General features: G+C 48.5%; 1 protein-coding gene across 10 annotated transcripts in view; it reads right to left on the minus strand.

Moving 5' to 3' along the window:
• Positions 1-2,534: 2,534 nt before the first annotated feature.
• The window catches only part of PRKAG2 (protein kinase AMP-activated non-catalytic subunit gamma 2), a 263,354-nt gene continuing 242,646 nt past the window's right edge, over positions 2,535-23,242 (minus strand). For all 10 annotated transcript variants that reach the window (XM_045496234.1, XM_045496231.1, XM_045496230.1 and 7 more), the window contains 8 exons: positions 20,903-20,948; positions 19,203-19,257; positions 18,236-18,362; positions 15,327-15,492; positions 14,951-14,988; positions 12,973-13,119; positions 10,310-10,403; positions 2,535-3,681 (listed from right to left, as the gene is read on the minus strand). In XM_045496234.1, coding sequence (XP_045352190.1) covers positions 3,650-3,681; positions 10,310-10,403; positions 12,973-13,119; positions 14,951-14,988; positions 15,327-15,492; positions 18,236-18,362; positions 19,203-19,257; positions 20,903-20,948 — 705 coding nt within the window. In that variant the 3' untranslated portion in view covers positions 2,535-3,649. The remainder of the gene's footprint in view (positions 3,682-10,309; positions 10,404-12,972; positions 13,120-14,950; positions 14,989-15,326; positions 15,493-18,235; positions 18,363-19,202; positions 19,258-20,902; positions 20,949-23,242) is intronic.

A 23,242-nucleotide genomic window follows, 5' to 3' on the forward strand; every position in this document is an offset into this window, starting at 1 on the left:
GGGACTTTAGGGGTTTCCTGTGACTGTTGCAAGCATGCTCTTTATGTAGACTTACAACCCTGCCGGTTGCACAGGGAATTTTACGTGAAAAAACAATTTTGGAACCTGTTCTTGGTTTCTTTATGAAAAGAAAGTAACAGAGAAACTTCCAAGTATTTCCCTGTGGGTTGGAATTTTCTCCCGAGAGTGCTACTGTTTGCAAAGCAAAATTCTCTTTTTGGCAGAAGTGCCTTGGAAGTAAGCGCCCTGAAATCTACCTGTGGACTGTTTGGATTGTCCCCTGTCCCAGAAAGGCTGCCTGCTCAGGTGTTCCCCCCTGCCCCCCCAAAGACAGATGGATTCAGTTAGGAAGTAACGAAGGTAATCAAAAATACCCAGAAGGTTGTAATTGTTCGGGGCAGAGTTTCTAACCTCCTCACTTACATCTTGGGCTGCACATTGTGTGTCGTCGGGGCTCGCTCGCGGGGTCTGTGGTCTCTGCCCACCAGGTGCCAGCGGCACATCCCCACCGCCAGTGGTGACGAGCAAAAGTGTCTCCGCTTTGCCAAGTGTCCCCTGGGGTCCACAATCTCTCCCGCCGAGAACCAGTGGTTTAAAGAGGATGGTCTGCTCACGCAAATGTTTCTCTAGGAAAACGTAAGAAATGTCATCAGTTCAGAAAGTCCGTCCAGTTTTCCTTGGAGATTAGAATGTGAAACGGAACGGACGCCCTCTGCTTCCGGAACCGGTGTGGTGTGTTTTTTTACGCTCTTGCTTTCACGTTGATCACTCATCAGTCGTGTGCAAGCCTTTGGGGGCTGTGAGCTCCTCGTTGGTGCGAGGGCCAGGGCGTCCGTGGGCACTGATGGCGCAGTGAGCCTGCCACGCGAGGGGGCCCTGGGAGTCTCGAGCCGCTGCAAACACCTGGGGCGCATCTAGATGGTTCCCAGGTGGTTTTTCTCGGGGCAGCTAGGCTTTTCCCTTAGAATCCTTTCTTCGTTAGGATTCTGGAAGTGCCACTTCTCCTTATTTTTAGAAGGGCACAGAGAGGACACTTCCTAGAACCCGGTCTTTATCACTTGCTGGAAACAAGATGCTCTTGGGCAACAGCCCTGCGTCTGAAAAGGGGCCGCCCCACTCCCGCTGGCGCCTAACAGGTGCAGGTGCGCTCCAAACCCTGCTGCCCGGCATGGTGACACAGCCCTGCCCCGCCCTACCCTACCCTACCCTGCCCTGCCCGAGGCCCGCCAGACTGTGCCTCGTGGGAAGAGACAATGGTAGCACGTTTCTTTGTAAATGGCCCCGCGCGGTTTTCTGAAGCGGAACATACACAATATGCTCTATGTGGTACATGGGAGTCTGAGCAGACTCATGGGTGCTTCACAAACCCGGGGCGGACTGAAAGCAGATGTTTTGAGGTTCCAAACTGGGGTTCTAGCAGCTTTGGGACTGTTTTTGCTTTCTCCCAAATATGACCATTAACCTAAGTCACAACCACGGTTGTTTCTATGGGGAAACGTGTACACGTGCTCTCTCACAGCTGGCCTAACTAGGAAATGAAAAGTGACAGCGTAAGAAAATCTGCGGGTCGACTTTTAATTGAATGTGTTCTATTTAATAATGGAGAGAAAGTGTGTGAGTCATTAAGGTTTTTTCAAAAGTATTTTTTTTAATTTCTTAAAAAAATTTTTTTTCGAGCGTGTGTGTGCATGCGCGCGCGGGGAAGGGGCAGAGAGAGAGGGGGACACAGAATCTGCAACAGACTCCAGGCTCTGAGCTGTCAGTGCAGAGCCTGATGCGGGGCTTGAACCCACGAACCGCGAGATCACGACCTGATCCGAAGTCGGACGCTTAACCGACTGAGCCACCCAGGCACCCCAAGATTTTATTATTTATTATTTAAAGACATTTTTAAAAATATTTATTTTTGAGAGAGTGGGTGAGTGGAGGAGGGCCAGAGAGGGAGACACAGAATCTGAAGGCAGACTCTCCGGGCTCTGAGCTGTCAGCACAGAGCCCGATGCGGGACTCGAACACGTGGACTGTGGGATCATGACCTGACCCGAAGTGGGACGCCCAACTGACTGAGCCACCCAGGCACCCCCATTATGTTTTTAATGTTTTTTATTTATTTTTGAGACAGAGCATGAGTTGGGGAGAGAGGCGGGGGGACAGAAGATCCGAAGTGGGCTCTGTGCTGACAGCAGAGAGCCCGATGTAGGGTTCGAACTCACTAACTGCGAGATCATGACCGGAGCTGATGTTGGACGCTCAACTGAGTCACCCAGGTGGTCCCCAAGAATTTATTCTTAAGTAATCTGTACACCCAACACGGGACTCGAACTCACAACCCCCAGATGAAGAGTCACACGCTCCTCCGATCGATCCAGCCAGGCTCCCCAGGTTTGTTTTTTTCGGATGAGGGAAAAAGGGATCCGAGAATTCATGTTATCCTTCATTTGGGAAGAAATCTCTACATGGGAAACTTCATGCAGATTTGTAATGAATATGTGCCGAAACACGTGGTATTTAAAAGAACGTCCTGAACAAAATGGTCGATAATAAGATTTACTTTAATCTTTCAATCTGCCAAAAAAACCCCAAAACAACAACAAAAAAATCAAACTATACTCATATATATATACAGTGTGGACATTTTCAGAGCACTTACATTAGGAAACATGGTTTCTCTTCAACCACATGACATATTGCATGTGCCACAATAGAATTTACACGGACGATCGCACAGCAGCCGTACAAACATTGTGATTTTACGTTTCAGTACACAAGAAAAAAATAGACCTCTTCCCGGCACTCTGTCTGCTCATAACCGCCGCCTGTTCCCAGTCTAGCAGAGCACGTTTTCACCCGTGCTTTCAGAAACTTCGGCTTTTCCACTCTAACAGTGGCTATTTTAGAAGTCCTATGCTTTCCAGATCCAAACTTAAATGAGAAATTTGCCTTTTAAAAATAACCACCGATGGTTTATTAACGGGCATGGGGAGGCTTACCCACCAGGATGTGTAAAAAAAAAAAAAAAAAAAAAAAAATGCAGGAAAGTAAAAATAAATAAAGCTGTTGTAAAGCAGTTTTGTTTACACTGTAGTTCAGAACAGACACTTAAACGTAAAACTGCCATTGAAGTTTTACAAAGTAATGATTTATATCCAAATTACAACGGTTTGACAAATCTAATGAGAACAAAACTGATTTGGTAAAGGTCCAAAGACGGTCACGCCCCAGCACCGTGTGGCTCCAGCTGCCACGGGCCGCAGTGATGACATATCACGTGTTCCGACATAAGGCACTAGGTCTGAAGAAGCCATGCGCTCGCCTTATGTCATATTACCTGTTACAGACCAGTGAATTCTTTGAAACGAAAAATAATAAAAAAATTTCAGGACAGTGCACTTTAATAACATACAGCATTTGAAATCGCTCAGACGAAGGTCTGAAAACAGTCTTTTAATGCAAGGCTGAATCTTCAAACACATAAAACCTGTTTCTTATGCTCAGTTTCAACGTCACTGGAAAAAATACCCATCGCTAAACCCTGCTATACATTCTTAGCCATTTTACGGTCTTCTAACACGGTCAGTGTTCATGAGGCAAAGCGTGACCCAGAATCTTTGTTCAAGTTCTCCTACGAGGGCTTCTCCACTCACAGCGGTCATTCGGTTTCCGTCTCCTTTTGTTTGGCACCTGTCGGTAGACGGAAAATGAAACATCAAAGCGCGTCGCAGCCGGGCCTGTCTCGCACACGGCAGGGGTGGTCCCCACCCCCCGGGGAATCCTCACCCGTCCTCTGCCGTGCCTTAGAACGTTCCAGACCCCTACAAACGCAGCCGCCCACTTCTAATCTGTGTTCCAGGTCCTAAGTGTTAAACACGCAGGACTTAATTTGGAAAAGAAAGGGGTTCCAGTGCTAACGTTTTCAAGAGAGAACGCACGTGTGTCCTAGTGAAGGTGCGCGTGTTGCCGTCATGTGGGCGGACCTCGCTCACTGCGCTTTGCGGGTGATTTTGTTCTTAAAAATTGGAAGGTCTGTGACAACCCTGCCTCAGGCAAGTCTACCGGCACCGTTTTCCAAACGGCATCGTTCTGCGTGCCCGTCCCATTTTGGGAATTCTCCCCGCGCTGCAAACTTTTTCACGACGATACCTGTTAACGGCGATCAGGGATCTCGGTCGCTACTGTAATCGTTGGCCGGCACCGTGAGCCACACGCAGGCAGCGACTCAATAAATGCGTGTGTCCCCCCCATCTCTCCCTCCGTCTCCTTGGCCTCCCTCGTCCCTGAGATGCAACACTCTTGAAACCAGGCCAACGTGGCAACCCTACCGCAGCCCCTAGGTGTTCAGGTGAAAGTCGCCCACCTTTCGCTTTGTATCAAAAGCTAGAAATGATTGAGCCCGGTGTGACAAAGGCACGTCCAAAGTGGGCCTCTTTCACCAAACAGCGAGCCCTGCTGTGAAGTCAGAGGAAAAATCCTTGAGATAAAAGGCTGCTCCAGAGGCACCTGGCTGGCTCGGTCGGAAAAGCGAGCGACCCTTGGCCTCTGGGTTGTAAGTTCGAGCCCCACACTGGGGGTAGACATGCCTTAAGTAAATAAAAATACGTAAACTTAAAAAAAAAAAGTGCTCCTCCGGGAACACAGGTGCTAAGAAGGCAACGCGGCCTCCTGCTCGTGTGGAGAGGGTTGCAGGGGTCTGGACGGAAGGTCGCGCCAGCCACGCGTCCCCTGAGGCCAGAGCCTAATCCGGAGCCAGGCCCCGACTCTCTCCGACTCCGTGAAGGCGGAGAGAGGTGAGGCAGCTGCAGAGGAGCAGCCTGAAGCTGGCCGAGGTGGGTCAGGAGGTTCCGGGAAAGGCGCCCTCTCCACAGCACACACGTGCAGGGCGAAGCGGCAGGCCGGCCGGAAGGCCCAGCAGCCGGAACGAATGCGGGGGCCGCACGACACCCACCCCTTCGGTGGAGACACAACAGCCTTCTCCCGGAAGACGCCAGCTGGGCCTTCAGAGCCAGAGAGGAGAAGTCCGTGCCCGGGGCTGACTCCCTCGTCGGGGGCTGACGCGGCAGTGACCTGGACCGGGAGCCGGGGCTCGGTGACGGTTCCGAAAACCCGAGGACCCCGCGAACGGCGGGAGGTCTGCTCCGCCTGCGCTCTGCGAACGCACGACGAAGCCCGTCGGTCTCCAGCACGGTCACTGAGCAGGGGACGCTGGCTGCTGAGTTCTGCTCAGCCAGAGATCCCTTTCAAGAGGGGGCAGCTCCCTGGCGGTGCACCCGGTCACATCCCAGAGCTCTGACGGAGACGGACAGGATGAGGGTCGCGCTCGTGCCTGCCGCCACCCCCGCCATCCTGCAGCCCGTGCCTCAGGCGGCCACCTCGGCCTTCGAGTCTAGTATTTAAGAAACACGCGTCACAAGGCGACAGCTGCCATGCCTGGGACTCCTCAGATGCATCTGAAGGCGACTGAAAACCTTCTGGGAAGGATTCACTGTTCTAGAAGCCATTAAGAACGTTCATGATTACAGGAAGAGATCAGATTATCAACATAATCCGGAGTTTGGAAGAAGGTGATTCCGACCCTCCTGGAGAGGACGTGGAGGGTTCAGGACCTCAGTGGAGGAAGTCACTGCGGACGCGGTAGAAACAGCAAGAGAACTGGGATCAGAAGTGGAGCCTTTAGAGGGGACGGGGTCGCCACCATCTCAGGATGAAACCTGGACGGACGAGGAGGGGCAAAGAAAGCGGCTTCCTGAGGTGGCATCTCCTCCCGGTGGAGATGCCGCGAAGACACGGTCACAAGGGATTTGGAACGTTCCGGAAGCCTGGTCGGCGAGGCAGCGGCGGGGGCTGAGAGGACAGACCCCGGTTCGGGGAAAGTTCTCCTCTGGGTAAAATGCCATCAAACGGCACCGCCTGCCACAGAGAAATCGTCCGTGACGGGAAGAGCCACCCGGTGCGGCCAACGTCCCCGCTGTCTTATTTTCAGACGCTGCACAGCCACCCCGGCCTTCAGCGCCCACCACCCTGCCCGGTCAGCAGCCGTCACCGTGGGACAGGACCCCCTCCAGCAAGAGGATTAGGACCCGCTGGAAGCTCAGACGGCGGTTAGCATGTTTCAGCAATAAAGTCGCTTTTCACGGAGGTGTGTCCACTGTCGTTTTGGCCGCGATGCTGGGGCACACGTCACATGCCGCAGTGTGGTGCAAACGTGCCCTGCGTGCACCGGGAAACCAACACCTCCCTTCCACTTGCTTTATTGTGACATTCGCTGTACTGCAGGGGTCCGGACCCCGGCCCACAGGGTCCCTGAGGTGTGCCTGTGCGTACTTCCAAAACGTTGAACAAAAGCATTCCAACACGTTTACGGGTATCTGCACGCATCTGGCTCGTGACTTTCCAGGCGGGTTGGCGGGAGCGCTTCCGTTTTTCTCAGCACAGCAGCCTCTCCTGTTGTCCCTTCAGACCCAAGAAGACTTTTGAAAGAGATGAACAATCCATAGAAAATAAGGGGCTAAAAAACCATAGCTACTGCTAACCGATCATTTATTCACGGGTCGCGTGTGTGCGCGCACGCGTAGGTTTGCCTGGACGGTCCACGTGTGACAAGGAGCTACTGCTGAAGAGAAAATGTTACTACGGCCAATCCGCGTCCTTGATGGAGGACCGTGTCCACTGGCTGCTGAATCACCACTGGTAGCTTTTATTCACCCAACAGCGGATGCCTTCTCGAAGTGCCTCTTGCCGCTGATTCCCACCCAGCAGCGCGGGTCCCGGCTGCCGTCCCTCGTCGCCCGCAAACAGCTTCACACTATCAGAGTGTGTCTGGAAGGACGCAGGGCCTGGGTCAGCCTGTTCACCGGACGGCTGCCTGGACCAGGGGCTAAATGAGGCCACACACGGGCAACTCCTGGGGGAGACGGGGGCCAGGCCGGAGCCCTCACCTGATGCTTGCACGGCACCGTCTCTCACGATGACGGCATCTCAAGGGCTGCTGATCCGAGGCGGGCAGGGCCGGTGTTCCCGGAGAGCTCTCCGAACGTTCAGTTGCGATCCAGTTATTAGGGACACAGAGCGCTTTTCCTAAATAGGTTCTACACACTACATTGCAGAGAACTCTAACTCAACTACTATCTTTAGAACGTTATTTCTATGGTAACGCACATACCAAATTCGGCCGTGGAACAGGGTTCCTCCCCACAGAGGAGTATTAATGACTTGGAATTTAAAAAATCTCAAATGTGGATGGAAATGTCAACTCATCCAGCCCAACGTTTTCATTCGTTTAAAAAAATTTTTTTTTATTCTTTTAATCTCTACGCCCCACGTGGAGCTCGAACTCACAACCCTGAGGTCGAGAGCTGGACGCTCTACTGAGCCAGGCGCCCCGGGCCACCATTCTCATTCTTTGGGTCTGTGACACTAGGCACACAGAGGCTAAAGAACGTGATTCGTTCACTCTGGAGCTTACCACGCACAAAGAATCTTGGCCATGAGACCGAGAGGGGCCGAAATGAGCCCTAACGCTGCTGGCTGAACGTGCCCTGGCCCGGGCCAGCTGCCCGGGAGAGGGGCGCCTCTTTCTGAAGGTGCTAAGTTGTGTGCCCGCAAGGACGAGCCCGCCCTGGACGAGGCCCGTCCCCGTGCGCGCAAAGGAGCTCTCTGTGCGCGGGCTGCACAGGAGTGGGATCACGCGCTCCGGATGGGTCTCGCCCGCCTGCTCCGGGTGACCTCCGTGCGTAGGTCAAGTACAGCCGTGTGAGCGCCCCGCTAGCCGGGGAGTGTCCCGCAGCACGGGGCTGGCGCCACCTGCTTATCTTTCTGCTAGGGGTTTGCGTGTGTTTTCTCGGTCCGTGGACCCCCTCCCCGGTTGCTGCTTCTCTGCTGGAGTCACGGCCTCGGTGCTTGCACCCAGAGGAGGTGAGATTTCTCGCCGGTGGCCGGGACTCCTTTAAGATGGGCATCTTTAGGTTAGAAACCGACTGGAAACTGGTCTGGGCTAGTTTGATTTCTGAACCAAAGTAAAGTAAGTACTGGAGTACGTGCACGGTTTACTTTTTCCCCATTATTTAATTGGGCTCATTTTTTAAAAATCTAATTTGTTGTCACATTGGTTTCCGTACAACACCCCGTGCTCATCCCAACAGGTGCCCTCCTCAATGCCCATCACCCATTTTCCCCTCTCCCCCACCCCCCATCCACCCTCATTTGTTCTCTGTATTTAAGGGTCTCTTACGGTTTGCCTCCATCCCTCCCCCTCTGTAACTGTTCTCTCCCCTTCCCCTCCCCCATGGTCTTCGGTTAAGTTTCTCAGGATCCACGTATGAGTGAAAACATACGACATCTGTCTTTCTCTGACTTATTTCACTTAGCACAATACCCTCCAGTTCCATCCACATTGCTGCCAATGGCAGGATTTCGTTCTCATGGCCAAGTAGTTTTCCATTATATATATAAACCACATCTTCTTTATCCATTCATCCACTGATGGACATTTAGGCTCTTTCCATAATTTGGCTATTGTTGAGAGTGCTGCTATAAACATTGGGGTACAAGTGCCCCTATGCATCAGCACTCCTGTATCCCTTGGGTAAATTCCCAGCAGTGCTACTGCTGGGTCATAGGGTAGATCTATTTTTAATTTTTTGAGGAACCTCCACACTGTTTTCCAGAGCGGCTGCCCCAGTTTGCATTCCCACCAACAGTGCAAGAGGGTTCCCGTTTCTCCACATCCTCGCCAGCATCTCTAGTCTCCTGATTTGTTCATTTTGGCCACTCTGACCGGCGTGAGGTGCTATCTCAGTGTGGTTTTGATTTGCATTTCCCTGATGAGGAGTGACGTTGAGCATCTTTTCATGTGCCCGTTGGCCATCTGGATGTCTTCTTTAGAAAAGTGTCTAATCGTGTCTTCTGCCCAATTCTTTCTGGATTATTTGTTTTTCGGGTTGGAGTTTGGTGAGTTCTTTATAGATTTTGGATACTAGCCCTTTGTCGGACAGGTCATTGGCAAATATCTTTTCCCATTCCATCGGTTGCCTTTTAGTTTTGTTGATTATTTCCTTTGCGGTGCAAAAGCTTTTTATCTGGATGATGTCCCAATAGTTCATTTTTGCTTTTAATTCCCTTGCCTTTGGAGATGTGTCAAGTAAGAAACTGCTGCGGCCGAGGTCAGAGAGATTTTTTCCTGCTTTCTCCTCTAGAGTTTTGATGGTTCCCTGTCTCACACTCAGGTCCTTTATCCATTTTGAGTTTCTTTTTGTGACTGGTGTCAGAAAGTGGTCTCGTTTCATTCTTCTGCAGGTTGCTGTCCAGTTCTCCCAGCACCATTTGTTAAAGAGACTGCCTCTTTTCCATTGGATATTCTTTCCTGCTTTGTCAAAGATTAGTTGGCCATATGTTTGTGGCTCCAATTCTGGGGTCTCTGTTCTGTTCCACTGGTCTGTGTGTCTGTTTTCGAGTACACGCACACTTTAATGTTTAACTTCTAGGGGGTTCGGAGTGTACGTCACTTAGTCTGCAGTCTTGGCATGGGTCAGTCTGGCCCAAGGCTGGACTGTCTGTACTTGATGGGGGTGGGAAGGGGAGGAGTAGGGAGGAAAAAGAGAGGGCTGGTGCTTTTAGGACCCCTTAGCCCGCTTCTCACTACTAAACATGGCCCACAGGAGACACAGCAGTCCTCTTTCCCAGAGCCCCCTCCTCCCCTCCCCTGCACGCTCCCTGACTGGCCTGAGAGCTTGCGCGGAGCTGGTCTGGCACAAAATGAGGTTAGCTACCAACGCTGTCTGGGAGGTAATGTAATTCCCGTATGCTGTTGTTAATGGAAAAAAGTTTGTGTTTAGGCCTTCTGTTTTATATACTCAAAACACAAGTTTTTTGTGTGTGTGTGTGTGTGTGTGTTTTAAGGGTAGAGCGAAGAATTTCCCCTCCTCTATGTTTTCTAGGTATTTGTCCTAAAAATCAAAACTGAAGGAGTCTTCGCTTTTGAATGGGAAGGGTTAGGACTATGGCAACGAATCCTCACTTATGCAGACGCTGCTGGTTGTTGATAGGATGCTCCTCAGAATTTCTATCAACTTTTATCTCTCACCCATGCGGAGCAGTAAAACAAAGAAAAACCACACAGAAAGTGAAAATGGTTTACAGGGCAATGCACGAGAATTCAAATTTCAGAATATCAATATAGGAACGATACAACCCCGAAACACCGAGCTCTGTCTGTGCGCGGTGGCGAAGTACCTGCACGGGGCCCCCGCCCCCGCCTGGCAGCCCCCACCCCGCCTTCTTGCACACGAAGGGCAAGGCCAGCACCCAGCACTCGTACCTGCGGGCGTGAGTATCAGGGCCTGCAGAATGTCTGACAGGGAGATAATACCCACGATGCTATCTGCTTCATTTACTACCACCAGCCGATGCACCTGCAAACGCGAGAAAAGCGGGTCAGAATTTACATGAAGGTTTAAAACGGGTGTAAGGGAGAATGTCTTTCGATTACGATGCCCCGAGTACATCCCACAAATGAGAGATGGAAACAGCGCGCAGAACCTTGAAGGGTCTTAGGCTCTGAAGCTACAATGCAGTGCTGACTTTCTTAACTACTTGTGGGAAAAGTCGGCTGCGTCCCGCTGTTTTCAAATTTCAGAATATCAATATAGGAACGATACAACCCCAAAACATGAAGGTACCAGGCAGCCATAATCTGAAACGTAAGTTCTTAATTCTGTACGGTTGTATCTCAGTTTCTTGTAACTCTCAGATACTGATTTACGTGGGAAGGACGTCCAACCAAATGAGAGCTAGAACAAAATGGGTCACGGTCCTTCATTTTTCTGTAGTCTTTTCTCTATGAAATTCCTATGTAATATGCTGAGTTCAGAAGAGAAGTGAACTATAATTAAGTGAAACGTTATATTCACATCTCATTTTCCACTGAGATCTTTAGCAAACGACGGCTTGTGTTGTGGGGTCTTACTCCAGATGCTGGGTGTAGAGAGGACTTAAATAAACTTGAAAAGTTTTTCTAAAAAAACTTCGGGTCTTCAATAATCCTGTGATAGAACACAATTATTTTACTATCATTATAAATTAAAACGATGGCTTGTATCTAGGATCAGCGAGTGCTTTCCAGTCTATACTGGACACATTTTGTTGTTAACGTCCAATAATGCTAATTAAGTAACTCTCTTTTGAACGACTGAAGGTCAAAGGGCAGCGATCTTACCCAGAGAATTCATTCTTCCAGGCAGAAATGACTCCCAAAAATATTTTCTTGCCATTTGTTGCTGAGTCTAAACTAGCGAATATTCTGGTGTGATATTTACGTCCTATAAATAACTAAATCATTGTGGATACTGTATACCCTTTCCCCAACAACTGTAATGAAGCTAAAACTGGCCTTTGTCCCCCAGCAAGGAGCCATCTGGTGAAAGAAATTATTTCAACGGGGATAAAAGTCAAAATGGGTAACTTGAGAAAAGTGTTAAATTACATCTTTTTCCTCAATGACCTATTTCCTATTACAAAGAAATTTCTATTGCTTGCCAGATGGGCCGAAAAGATGAGCCAACTGCTTTTCTCTTTTGCCCGAGAATAATACATGCTCAGACAAGAGAGCTCAGGACAGAGGAACACTGGACGGTGCTCCCCACGCTAACCAGAACTCCGCCACCCAGGACCAGCCACGGCTACTGCTGTGGCGCGGGTCTTTCTGGCCTCTTTTCTATACACATGAGCAGGTAAACGAACATACTCACGCTAGATACGGTAAGTGGCTTTTTCTCTTGGTAATACATTGTTAATGTTTTCTCTGTACCTTCTAGGACATTTCTCATTGTTGTAAAGGATTTCATCACATGGATGTGCACTGTCCTTATAGATAATTAGGAAGAGGGGTCTTACCTATTTCTGCGTATGATCTTCGAAAGGCCCCTAATTCTATGGACCTTCATAAAAAGTAAAGATGTATTCCCAAGTCCACTAAAACTCTTTGGAGAACAAGAGTGATGGGTACTAAACTCAAGGAGAAAAAGGAAAGAGTTCCTACTGAGATTCTAAGTGAAATACGTTTCAAAAGCTGTGAACAGTGGTAGCGGGGGGAGGCCCCGTGGGGTGAGCCCACGCCAAGGTGAAGTCTTCAACACGCAAGGATGAAGACGGGGCTATGTTTCTGTAAGATGGCTCCTGAGAGGGTACAACCCCCTGCTTCACGTGTAACGTTAGGATCGCCTGTTAGTAGCTTACGAACTAATCAGGGGCTTTTCTTCGTGGACTGTATTCTCATATTTATAATAAGAATGACCAAAGCAGATGTATCATTATGAATTGATTCTGCCTACTTCGGGGCAGTTCCAGAAAGAACACGGTATGTCAGTCCTGGAGAGTGATAAACGGCTAACATTCCCATCCCTGTCTAATGAGGAAGGGAAGGAAAGATTCCGGGAGTGGGGATCCTGGATTCGATACGTTAGATGCTGATCTCGCTCATCTTTTATCGGAAGCGTCATCCGAAGTATACTCAAAACCCTCACGTACGCGGGCACCAGAGTGCAGAGGGTCAGGAGACGAACTTATTCGACCATCTACTCTTATCTCGATCAGGAAAGCGAGAACATTAACTTATGAAGATCAAAGGATGTTTGGAGTGACCATTCCCTTTGTTACAGTATACAATGACACGATTTTAAGTTCGTAAATCTCCTAATGGGACCTAAAGCTCTTGGGACATTTGTTTTCTTAGTTATGTGCTTTTTAAACCGTGAAAGTTTCTGACCAGTTTGACTCCACTATGACACTGGCACTTATCAGTTCACCGCAGTGAGCATTTCCAGATGACCTACTATGTGTCAAGCAACACGGGGAGGGTGTGATCCCCGACCGCACTGGCTGACGCCGTGACTCAGGATCCCCGCGCACCTCAAGCAAGGACCCGGTGCAGCGGGCGTGCGCAGGGGTGGGAGGGGAGGGGGTGATCTGGCCCGGCTGCCTCACCTCGGCCCGCACTATTCTGTCCACGATGGTCTCCAGTATTTCCAGCTTACTGCACTTCACGACGCCCTCAAAGTACTGGGAGCGGTGCTGAAGGGCCTGGGTCACTGTGATATCTAGGTTATTGTACGTCTTCTCAGCAGCAAGGTTCTGTAATAAAGGGACGGTGAATTACAGCCTTTGATTTCAGCTCGCCTATTTAATAACCAAGATTAGTAAGTTTAAAGTGACCTGGTTTTTAAAGACATTGTTTATCTTTTAAAAAAGTTTTTTTTAGGGGCGCCTGGGTGGCACAGTCGGTTGAGCGTCCGACTTCAGCCAGGTCACGATCTCGCGGTCCGGGAGTTCGAGCCCCGCGTCGGGCTCTGGGCGGATGGCTCAGAGCCTGGAGCCTGTTTCCGATTCTGTGTCTCCCTCTCTCTCTGCCCCTCCCCCGTTCATGCTGTCTCTCTCTGTCCCAAAAAAAATAAATAAACGTTGGAAAAAAAAAAAAAAAGTTTTTTTTTTAATCTATTTTTGAGACAGAGACAGAGCATGAGTGGGGGAGGGGCAGAGAGAGGGGGAGACACAGAATCCGAAGCGGGCTCCGGCTCTGAGCTGTCAGCACAGAGCTTACGAGATATACCTTAATTATGACAAACCCTGTTAAATTTTGCCTGCTTGTCCTACGGAAGACTACCTCCCCCCCCATCCTTAGACTAACATTTGTAAAGGGTGAGAAGCACCCTAGGGTGCCTGCAACAGTAGACCCTCCCTGCGAGCCCCTGCCCAGGGGGCAAGGTTTTCGCCAGGAAGGCGCCGAGGGACCCGCCAGGTCAAGCCCGTGAAGGAAGAACAGGCCAGACGAGCCCCCCACAGACCCATGTGGCTTTAACCTCAGAAGGTCCTACCCAACCAAATTCTAATTGGCAGATTTTTTGATGCCTGTTATGTTAAGCAGAATGCATGAGACAAGAGACACAGCTAGCTGCCAAGTTAATATTTAACGGCGGGATCAATATTAGGGTAAACAATGCAGAGCACGTTTGGGGCTACCAGAATTTTGGTTTCCTTTCTTAGAGATACTAGAAAACTCTAAGGAAGTGCATTTAAAATGAATGGGGCGAAAAAGCATTCAGTAGAAAGATATAGCATTACATCTAGCAGATTTGCACCAGGGATCAAAAACAGATCCCTGGAAACAGGACTTTAATATAGGGGCGCCTGGGTGGCTCAGTCGGTTGAGCGTCCGACTTTGGTTCAGGTCATGATCTCGCAGTCTGTGGGTTCAAGACCCGCGTCGGGCTCTGTGCTGACAGCTCAGAGCCTGGAGCCTGCTTCCCATTCTGTGTCTCCCTCTTTCTCTGCCCCTCCCCCGCTCGTGCCCTGTCTCTCTCTCTCAAAAATTAAAAAAAATTTTTAAATAACGAATATATTTGCTGTTTTCTTTACAACAGATGTTCCCAATCAGTAAAACAATGAGATGATTATAACCCCCGAAGTGACCCCTGAATTACTGTGTGCACTAAGCACATGGAATAAATAATGTCTTGCCCACAGAAATAGGACCGTCAATAATATTCACACATGCTGTAGTAATGGATAAACTACACATAGACGGGAAAAACCATAAAATGCTAATATGTTATTCACTGCTAACCCAGGGGATGTTAAGCACAGTAACTCTGGGCAGTCTGCAGAATCCTCCGGTCCTCACATGCACAAAAGCTAGTAATGAGGGAAAATCACAAACAGATTAATGTACCTATTTTACACTCATTTATCTTTGAGGGGCAGAGAGAGAAGGAGACACAGAATCCGAAGCAGGCTCCAGGCTCTGAGCTGTCAGCACAGGGCCCGACACGGGGCTCGAACTCACCAATCGTGAGATCGTGACCTGAGCCAAAGTCGGATGCTTAACTGACTGAGCCACCCAGGCGCCCCATGAATCTGTTTTAAATGCATTCTAGAGGACAGGTGTAACAAAATTAAAAGTACTTACAATGACATCAAACTTGGAATAAATATCTACAACTTTTCCTAGAAATGAAAACAAACGTTAGAAAAAAACAGGTCTTAGAGACAAAAAAAAATACCATTTAAAATCAGTCTTAGCCAGATGCTGACTAGCGATTAAACAAACTTGTCTAATTTTAAACGGACGTGAAATCCCATCTTAACAGCAAGTGTAGAAATAAGCCAGGTCCAAGTCCTTGCTAACCCGAGTGCTGCTCGGTGCTGACTCGATCCGCCATGTCTGAAACTCTCATCCCCACCCCCCTTGCTGGCCACCCACCCAGTCTGATCTGCTGACCGCTTAGCAGTCAGTTTGCCCCAAGGAGACAAAGCGTGGTCTCTGTCTGACCAAACCCACAGACCTGACTCATCCACCACAGGCAAGGCCGACACTCGTCTTTCTACAAAGACGTTCAAGGCTTTAATGATGGGAGTGTCCGGGTGGATGAAGGCGATGTTGTGGTAGGTCCCGATGCCAAGGGCGTCTAGGTTCTGCTTCATGAAGGCAGGCTTTGGCATATCAGACATCTAAGCAGAAGATAAACACAAATGCTCTAGAGCCCGAGCAGACCTCTTCAACGTGCACATGTCCACACTTGAAACAAAACACTACGTATCACAGATTACAGTTAGCGGTTTTCTGACCATCTACCCGGATGTCCGAACGAACACGGAAATGCTACACATAGGAACTGCAGTCTGCGTTCAAACCGGTTTACGGGGCTACGCTTCTATTCAACGACTTAGTAAAACACTACAAGGCACTCACGCAGTGTAACGTTCCCCTTCTCTTCACCCACGGAAAACGTGGACAGAAGAGGGAACAAGAGGTCTCTTTGGAAGTTCAGACCCATAGCCACCAAGAATCCTGTATCCTTAGATATTTATCTTAAATTCCTGGTCCTGCTGTCGGCATTAAGGAATATCCACCAAGAACCCACGTGTTTCCAGACCCAGAGGGTCTCAGGAGAGCTGTCTGAGCTAAGCTCGTCCTCACCCCGGCCCCCCCACCCCCCCACATCCTGAGGACTCCACCTTGTGATTACGAGGGGCACAGAACAGGCCAACAGAATTGCAAGAGCCTTTAAAAGTTCGCTTTTCTTTTCATGGGCTGTTTTAGAGGAGGAGGGAGAAGTCAGAAGAGAGGAGTCTAGGGTCATGTTTGACTAAGACAAAATAAGGTCTACGGTTTCAAAAATCCACCTTGTATAAAGGGTATAGTTGATTCCGTCCTCCTGCTGTACCTTATAATTATCAGGAAAAGATGAACAATTAGAAGAAACAAAATGTTCAAGTCAAAGAGTTCATCAATATTCAAATCATGAGAATCCTAGAAATTTAGAGAAAAAAAAGAAAGACCTATTAGGTCATCTAGCCCATCGTGACGCAGGACAACCCCTGTTCCATATTGTACGCTCAGGCTAACTGTCAACGGTCTCCAAGGGAAAGGCCACTTTTGCCTCAGAAAATGATCTCGGATCAGTAAAAATCAGGGTCTGAAGTTTTATTTAAAATCCTGTATTTTAATCTGAAAACCTCTAGGTGAATGTTCTAAGAGCATGACTTCATTACCATATTGGCCCAAATGTAAGGCTGTACTGGCAGAGGGGACCTCCTCGACTTTTTACGGAAGAGGAGGACACCAAGGCCCGCCTCCCACTGTTCCTTCGCATCCGCAGCGGTGCAGCCGTGAAAACGGGCTGGACTCGACCAGAAACATCTGGGAGACCCGGGGCAGGCTGAACTCTCTGAGCCGGGCGCCTCCGCACAGGGAGCCGCGGCACCGCCCGCCGACAGGGCCGCGGAGGCAGGGAGGCCGAGAGGCCGAGAGGCCGAGAGAGAGGCCGCCCGTCGGGAGCCTCTCAGCCACTGCCGGCAGTGAGCTGGCAGTCGCTCCACCTCAGTTTCACCGCCTCGAAGGTGGGGACGCGTAAAAAATACCTACCTGAGAGGGTGGAGGCGAGGATTAGAGGTGTCGTGTGACACGGGCAGGACAGTACCTGCCACGTGACAAATGCTGAAGAGTCTTCAGCTATGACGATTACTGTCACTTTAGTGCGAACGCTCTAGGGGGTGGGTGGGCTAAAAGCCTGGCACCTGCGGGCCCTGGATACATGGCCCCGCCCTGGGTCCCACTCAACTGGGATACGGGGGCGACAGCCTGTTCAGCGCACAGCAGACCCAGGGTCTGCGCCTGACAGGGGGGATGTCTACCCAGCACTATCCGTCCCTGACTGTCCCCTACACACTGTCTTTCTACTGCCTGCTTTTTTGTCAATTTCCTACCTTCTGTCTTAGCAATTATTTAATCGTGAAGAGTGTTAGTTTCCCAGGTAAACTATGAAAATGCAGGACTGGCCTGATTCTCCCAACTACGGACCCCTCGGTGCTTCTGTCTGGCAAAGCTGAGGTCAGGATGCCGGCCTCTCTGTGTCGCGCTAGAGCGCTGTTTTATTTCCTTAACTGATGCAGTAGGAAGCGGGGAAGCGCATCTGAGGTCGATTTTTAACGTCTACTACGTTCCGTAAAAACATGACTTCACGTGTCATCTCTTCGGGACCACGAATGAGGCCTCCTACTGGTCCTAGCTGACCAACGACGGCTAACTGCAAATTCAGGGCATGTAATCCGAAGGGGAAAAATTAAAGCCCTCTTGTAAAAACTCGGGTCCTTCGGCGCTTTTAGTATTGACCAAAGAGGCCAATGTTCGGGATGATTAGGAAGATGTCTCGTTTCAAATGCAGTTGAGAGAACCTACCGGTAACACAGCCCGAATTTGGACCAACATGGTACTCTCGTGCCAAAATTCTATTCGCTGTGGGTTTTTCTACCGCTGTAATTTCCAATACGATAATCCTGGGGACGGTATTGTTTGAATGTTTCTGCAACCATGATACCGATAAAGCATCGTAAGGCAATTTGCTGTAAATACTGGCTCAACCCATCTTAAGATAGCAGTGTCTTAAAGAGACTGACTTGCAAATTGCTTTACTGCCCTCTTGTTTTAGGTGATGAAACATTCTAACTTAAATAGAGAATTTCAAGCGTGTTGAGTATTTTGACACTTGCCCTGAAAGGCGACTGCTTCTTACATGGAATCAACTTGGAGAATGCAGTAAGTTGACAAAGTGCAGCTTAGCAACGATGGAGACCTCCTAACAGTCGCAATGCCAAAGTTAACCACTTCTACTGAGGGTGACAGGAGCCAATTTACTTGAAGTAAATTAAAGTAGATGCAACTACGTCTTTAGAAACACTAAAAACTACTTACAAAAAGCTGGAGGAACTTGAGGATTCTTTTGTGGGTAAGTATATAAAGTGCATTCCCACTGATAGGGTCAATAACTGGCAATCTGTGGATTTTATTTTTGATCAACGAGTATACAGCATCGAAGAGGCTGCGGGAAAAGCCATCAAAGTTGTTAGGAGGCTTTAAGGAAAAATGTAAAACGCTCTGGACCACCCCTGCTTTAGAAGCATTTTCAGTGTTTTCACATCACAGCAATAAAAGGTTGATTTGACTCAAAGCAGTGTTTGGGAAAAGTTTTAAGTTGGGTCTCTCAGCAAGAGGTCTTGATTTTTCCCAGTCTGTGTCAATCTCAGATACAAGCGCGAGCTACGGATCTCTAGGAGAGGAGGTTCTAACCGTGTTTCATGCTGCTGTTTGAGAACGACAGGACTGCGAAGGGACCACACCAGCGACCAGGAGCTCGGGCCCGGCCCCGCCCCGTAGCGGACTCACTGCAACCCCCTTCGGGGCTGCTCTGGCCCTTCCCGGGTCTGCCGGAGCCGTCCCAGAAGGCCTGGGTCAAAACGTATGCGCTAGAGGACTCCCGAGGGGTGGCGCGTTCTTCCGATGACCTCCTGACCCATGTCTAACGGAGAGTGACCTTCAACCTCAGGGCACGCTAGAACCCCTGGGGGAGCTTCCGGAATGCACGTTCCTGGGCACCACCCTCCAAAGGCGATCTAACAGGTCGGAGGTAGAGCTCCCCGGATGGTTTGTGCTGCTGGTGATCGGGATTTTAAAACTGCTTAACGTGACCATCCTCCCAGCCCATTATCAATCCTCCGGACAAACACCGGCTGATTTCTATTGCCTCTACATCTACTGAATTTAATATCTGAAATTAGGGAGGGCTGGCTGGCCCCTATCTAGATGAAAAATCTAGCAATCATGGAAACAAAACAAGAATCTGAATGAATGTTTTCAAAGGAGAAAAACTTTACAAGTTTACCTTGCATCTGGAGATATATTCACTAAAGGCTTAAATGTTTCTTGTAAATAAAGCTCTGTTTTTATAGAAAGAAAATATGCAGTTAGTAACAACCCATTTGCTGTTTGTAATTATTACATAAATTAAACTACTCTTCAATTTACAGACAACAATTAGAAGGATTAAAAACCAAAAGCAAATGAATGCAATTTACTGAACGCTACCGGATAAATTAGAGTTAGGATTATTTTAAACAACTTATAGGCTGCTTTCGGGATGTTGCCTTTGTGGAAAAATTAAATATTTAAAAACAGTATTACAATGGATGTTATAAAAATGAGAAGAATATTCAAGCAATCTGATGTAAAAAATCAAAACCAGCAGAGGTCACTAGAATATTAGCAAATTGCTATCACCCTTAAGACAGAAGTGTTCATAGAATCCTTTAAAACTAATTTTCACAAGTTAAAATAGAAAATAAAAGTTACAACAGACTTTGTCCTTTAAAGGTGCTTAAGTTTTGTTTCCCCAAACTCATGCTCAAAACCTGCATCTTGGGGATCTTGGGAGTCTGTAGAAACTATCTTCCTAAAGACCCACTGTAATGAAATCTGCCTCGCTGAGGTTTCTATACAGAAAAGCATGAAGTAGGATCTTGACGTTACCATTATTACCACTGAATGAACACCATCTCACGTCAAACTGTAAATATACTTAAATCTTAGTCTAACGTTACTTATAATGCAGTAGAATCTGATCAGGGGGATCTGTCTTGGTGTTAAGTTATATATTCACTTCCTAACAGGCAGTGCTAAGATACAGATCCCATGTTGACTCTGTTTTGTTTGACTTGACAAAGCCATTCTAAATCAAATATATCGCTCAGCGAAACTTCCAAGTCAAATGGAGTGAAAAAGCCGCTAGCCCTTTAGAGAATTCCCACGGATGTTCAGACTTTGCGGCTGCTGGTCACAAAGGTTGCTCATCGTTCCAAGCAAATTATTAACCAAAAAATTTCTATCTACCGGTCCCTCCATTTCTAGCCAGGCTCTTCTCTGAACACCCTACAAAGGCCTCTCCTCAATGTCGGTCTGACTGCCTTCCTCAGTGAGTCCTGTCCCATCCCGGTGACGGGCCCTTTGCCCCCTCCATCAGTCCAGCATGACGGGGCTCGCTAAGACAGAACAATTTCACGATCGTGAAATCAGCATTTAAAAAATGGATCCATTGCGGAAAAGGTACTGTGACTTCGAAGGGTTCCTTTCTCATGTCATTTTATTCACACCTTCTAGTTTAAGGTTCATTTGTTCTGTGTTTCTCCATTATAAAGAAATAATGATTAAATTTAAGATCAGATCCTTAATTTTGTTCATCTTAAGCACTCGCCTGGTGCATTTTCTATAGACAGATAAATCTGTGGGCAAGGAGGGCAATCCTTAGCAGTCAGTGGTGGCTCCGTGGGGGGCAGTGACCGGGGCACTGGTTAGTTCACTGTCTTTCTATCCCAGCCTTAGTGTGAGGACTTGTTATAGGATCCCCTAGTAAACAGAACAGATGGTGTTTACAATAATAATAGCACACTAGTCAAGATTAAAATAGAAATAAATGTTTTAATCACATAATTTCTTAGGCAAAGAGAAAAGGATCTGCGAAGCTAAGACATGTTTTACACACATTTTTTCCCTGATCCTAAAAGATTTTTAACACCCAATAGTGCTTACCCCTCCATGTTTCAATCTTATGTTCCTCTAATTCATAGATCTGTACCTGCAAATGAGAAAAATTCTTATTTACAAACGTTAACATATACAACATAAGAAAAAAATGATTTCATAACTACTGTGGAGTCCCATAATTCGGCAGATGGAAACCGTCAAGGTAATTCAGAAATACTGGAAATATAAATTAGAAACATAAAGTGCTCTACGTTTCTTGAAAGATAAATGTTTTCTAAACTTAAAACACAATAGGGGTGCCTGGCTGGCTCAGTTAGTGGGGCACGGGACTCCCGATGTCAGGGTTGTGTGTTGGAGCCCCACACTCGGCGTAGAGATTACTTAAAAAAATAAAAAGTGTAAATTTAAAACATAAACTAGGGTAATATTTTCATGAATCTAATAGAAACATTTCTGATCTGCTTAAATTTTAAAACACGTATGGACATACATGCCCAATTCCCTCTTTTTCAGGGTACAGAAAATGTTTAGCACCTCTAATTTAAAAAGGACAAGTGGTTACATCGTGCTAAAATAAAGCCGTTAGGTCAATTTGTGCCTGGACCGTATCGACCTGTTTCCCCAGGGTAGGAAGGGCATAAAATACCTGGGGGGTTAAACAGCACAATATAATACAAAGGCACTTTGGAGTTGTTCAGCTTTGTTTCAAATCTCAAGGCTAGCCCTACCACTTTCTTAGTTGCTTTTCTTGGCCAAGTTATTTAACCTCTCCATCTGCTTCCCTTCCAAGACGAGTGCGTGCAAACGCCCTCCAGATACAGCTTCTGTGAGCATCCCAGGAGAGAACAGGAAATAGAGGGCCTGGCCCAAGACGGTGGTTCTCTGCAGCGCCCCCCTGTGGCCTCCCCTCCCGGCTCAGTGTTTCAAAAAATCTTCTATCAGCGTTGTGCTGGGACTCAAGGGGGCACCTGAAATAAGAAAACGTGGCGTCTTCTTGGAGCTCAAAATCCAGAGGGCAGCAGCATCAAGGCAGTCCTAGATAAAAATGCCACCGACCCTAGAGCGACGCGGGGTCAGGGGTGCCGACCCCCGCGCCGTCGAAAATCTGCGTGTAACGTGTGACTTCCCCAGAGTTAGCGTGTTGTTCACCAGTCAACTGTAGGAGGTCACCCTCTAAAAGGCTGCGTACGGGGACACACACAAGGTAGAGACGACCAGAGGTCAGGCCAGGGAAGTGTCGAGGAGGAAGATTTCAGCCGGGCCCGCATGGCGAGTGGGCTTTACAAAAAGCAGAAAAACTCGAGTAAAGGCCTGGAGAGGAAAGACTCGCCCCTGCTCAAGGAACACGGAGGACACGCAGGGCTGGAGTGAGGGCTGGGGACCAACGTGGCCTCATGCTCACTTGACCGCCCCATGGCCCGGGGGCTGCCTGGCCCGGGAGACGAGGCTGGGTCAGCCCTGATGGGTTTAAGTAGCGAATGACGTGATGGTAAGGCTCTAAGGAGGAGGCTTTCACGGCACCAGCACCAGATGGGAAACCGAGTCTCGGGTGGTGAGGTCTAGAACCGTGATCGGGGTGATACAGGGGCCACAGGAAGGAGGACCGGAAGGTTCAGAGATTAATTTAACAGGAGAGAGAGAGATCGGTGCGTAAAAAGTCCCCCACCCCCGCCCAGTTCTGATGCTAGGTGACGGAGCAGTAAATATCCACACCAGAGAGGAAAGCTGAACCGAAGGTCAAGGGAAGGTGAGGGCGTGGGTTTTTTTTTTTGTTTGTTTCAAGTTTTTAAGTTCCAGTTAACATACGGTGTGATATTAGTTTCACGAAGAGAACGAGTGATTCATCACTTCCATACAACCCCCAGTGCTCATCACAAGTGCCCTCCTTAATGCCCATCCCCCATCTAGCCCATCCCTCCGCCCACCTCCCTCCAGCCCCCTTCGCTTTGCTCTCTATGGTTAAGAGTCTGTTTTATGTTTTGCCTCTTTTTGTTTCCCCTTATGTTCAGCTGTTTTGTTTCTTAAATTCCACACATGAGTGAAATCACATGTTATGTGTCTTTCTCTGACTTACTTCACTTAGCATAATACGCTCTGGAGCCCTCCATGTTGCAAATGGCAAGATTCTGTTTTTTTTTTTTTTTTTTTAAGTTTATTTATTTTTCAGAGAGAGAGAGAGAGAGCGAGCAGGAGAGGGGCAGAGAGAGGGGCAGAGAATCCCAAGCAGGTGCTGCATCATCAGCACGGAGCCCGAGGTGGGGCCCGAACTTACAAACCATGAGATCGTGACCTGAGCCGAAATCAAGGGCTGGACGCTGAACCGACTGAGCCACCCAGGCGTCCCAAGGTTTTGTTCTTCAAGGATATGGCCGAACATAGTTTACA

Source organism: Leopardus geoffroyi, chromosome A2 (genome assembly GCF_018350155.1).
Source record: "Leopardus geoffroyi isolate Oge1 chromosome A2, O.geoffroyi_Oge1_pat1.0, whole genome shotgun sequence".
In the NCBI taxonomy this organism is placed as follows: domain Eukaryota; kingdom Metazoa; phylum Chordata; class Mammalia; order Carnivora; family Felidae; genus Leopardus; species Leopardus geoffroyi.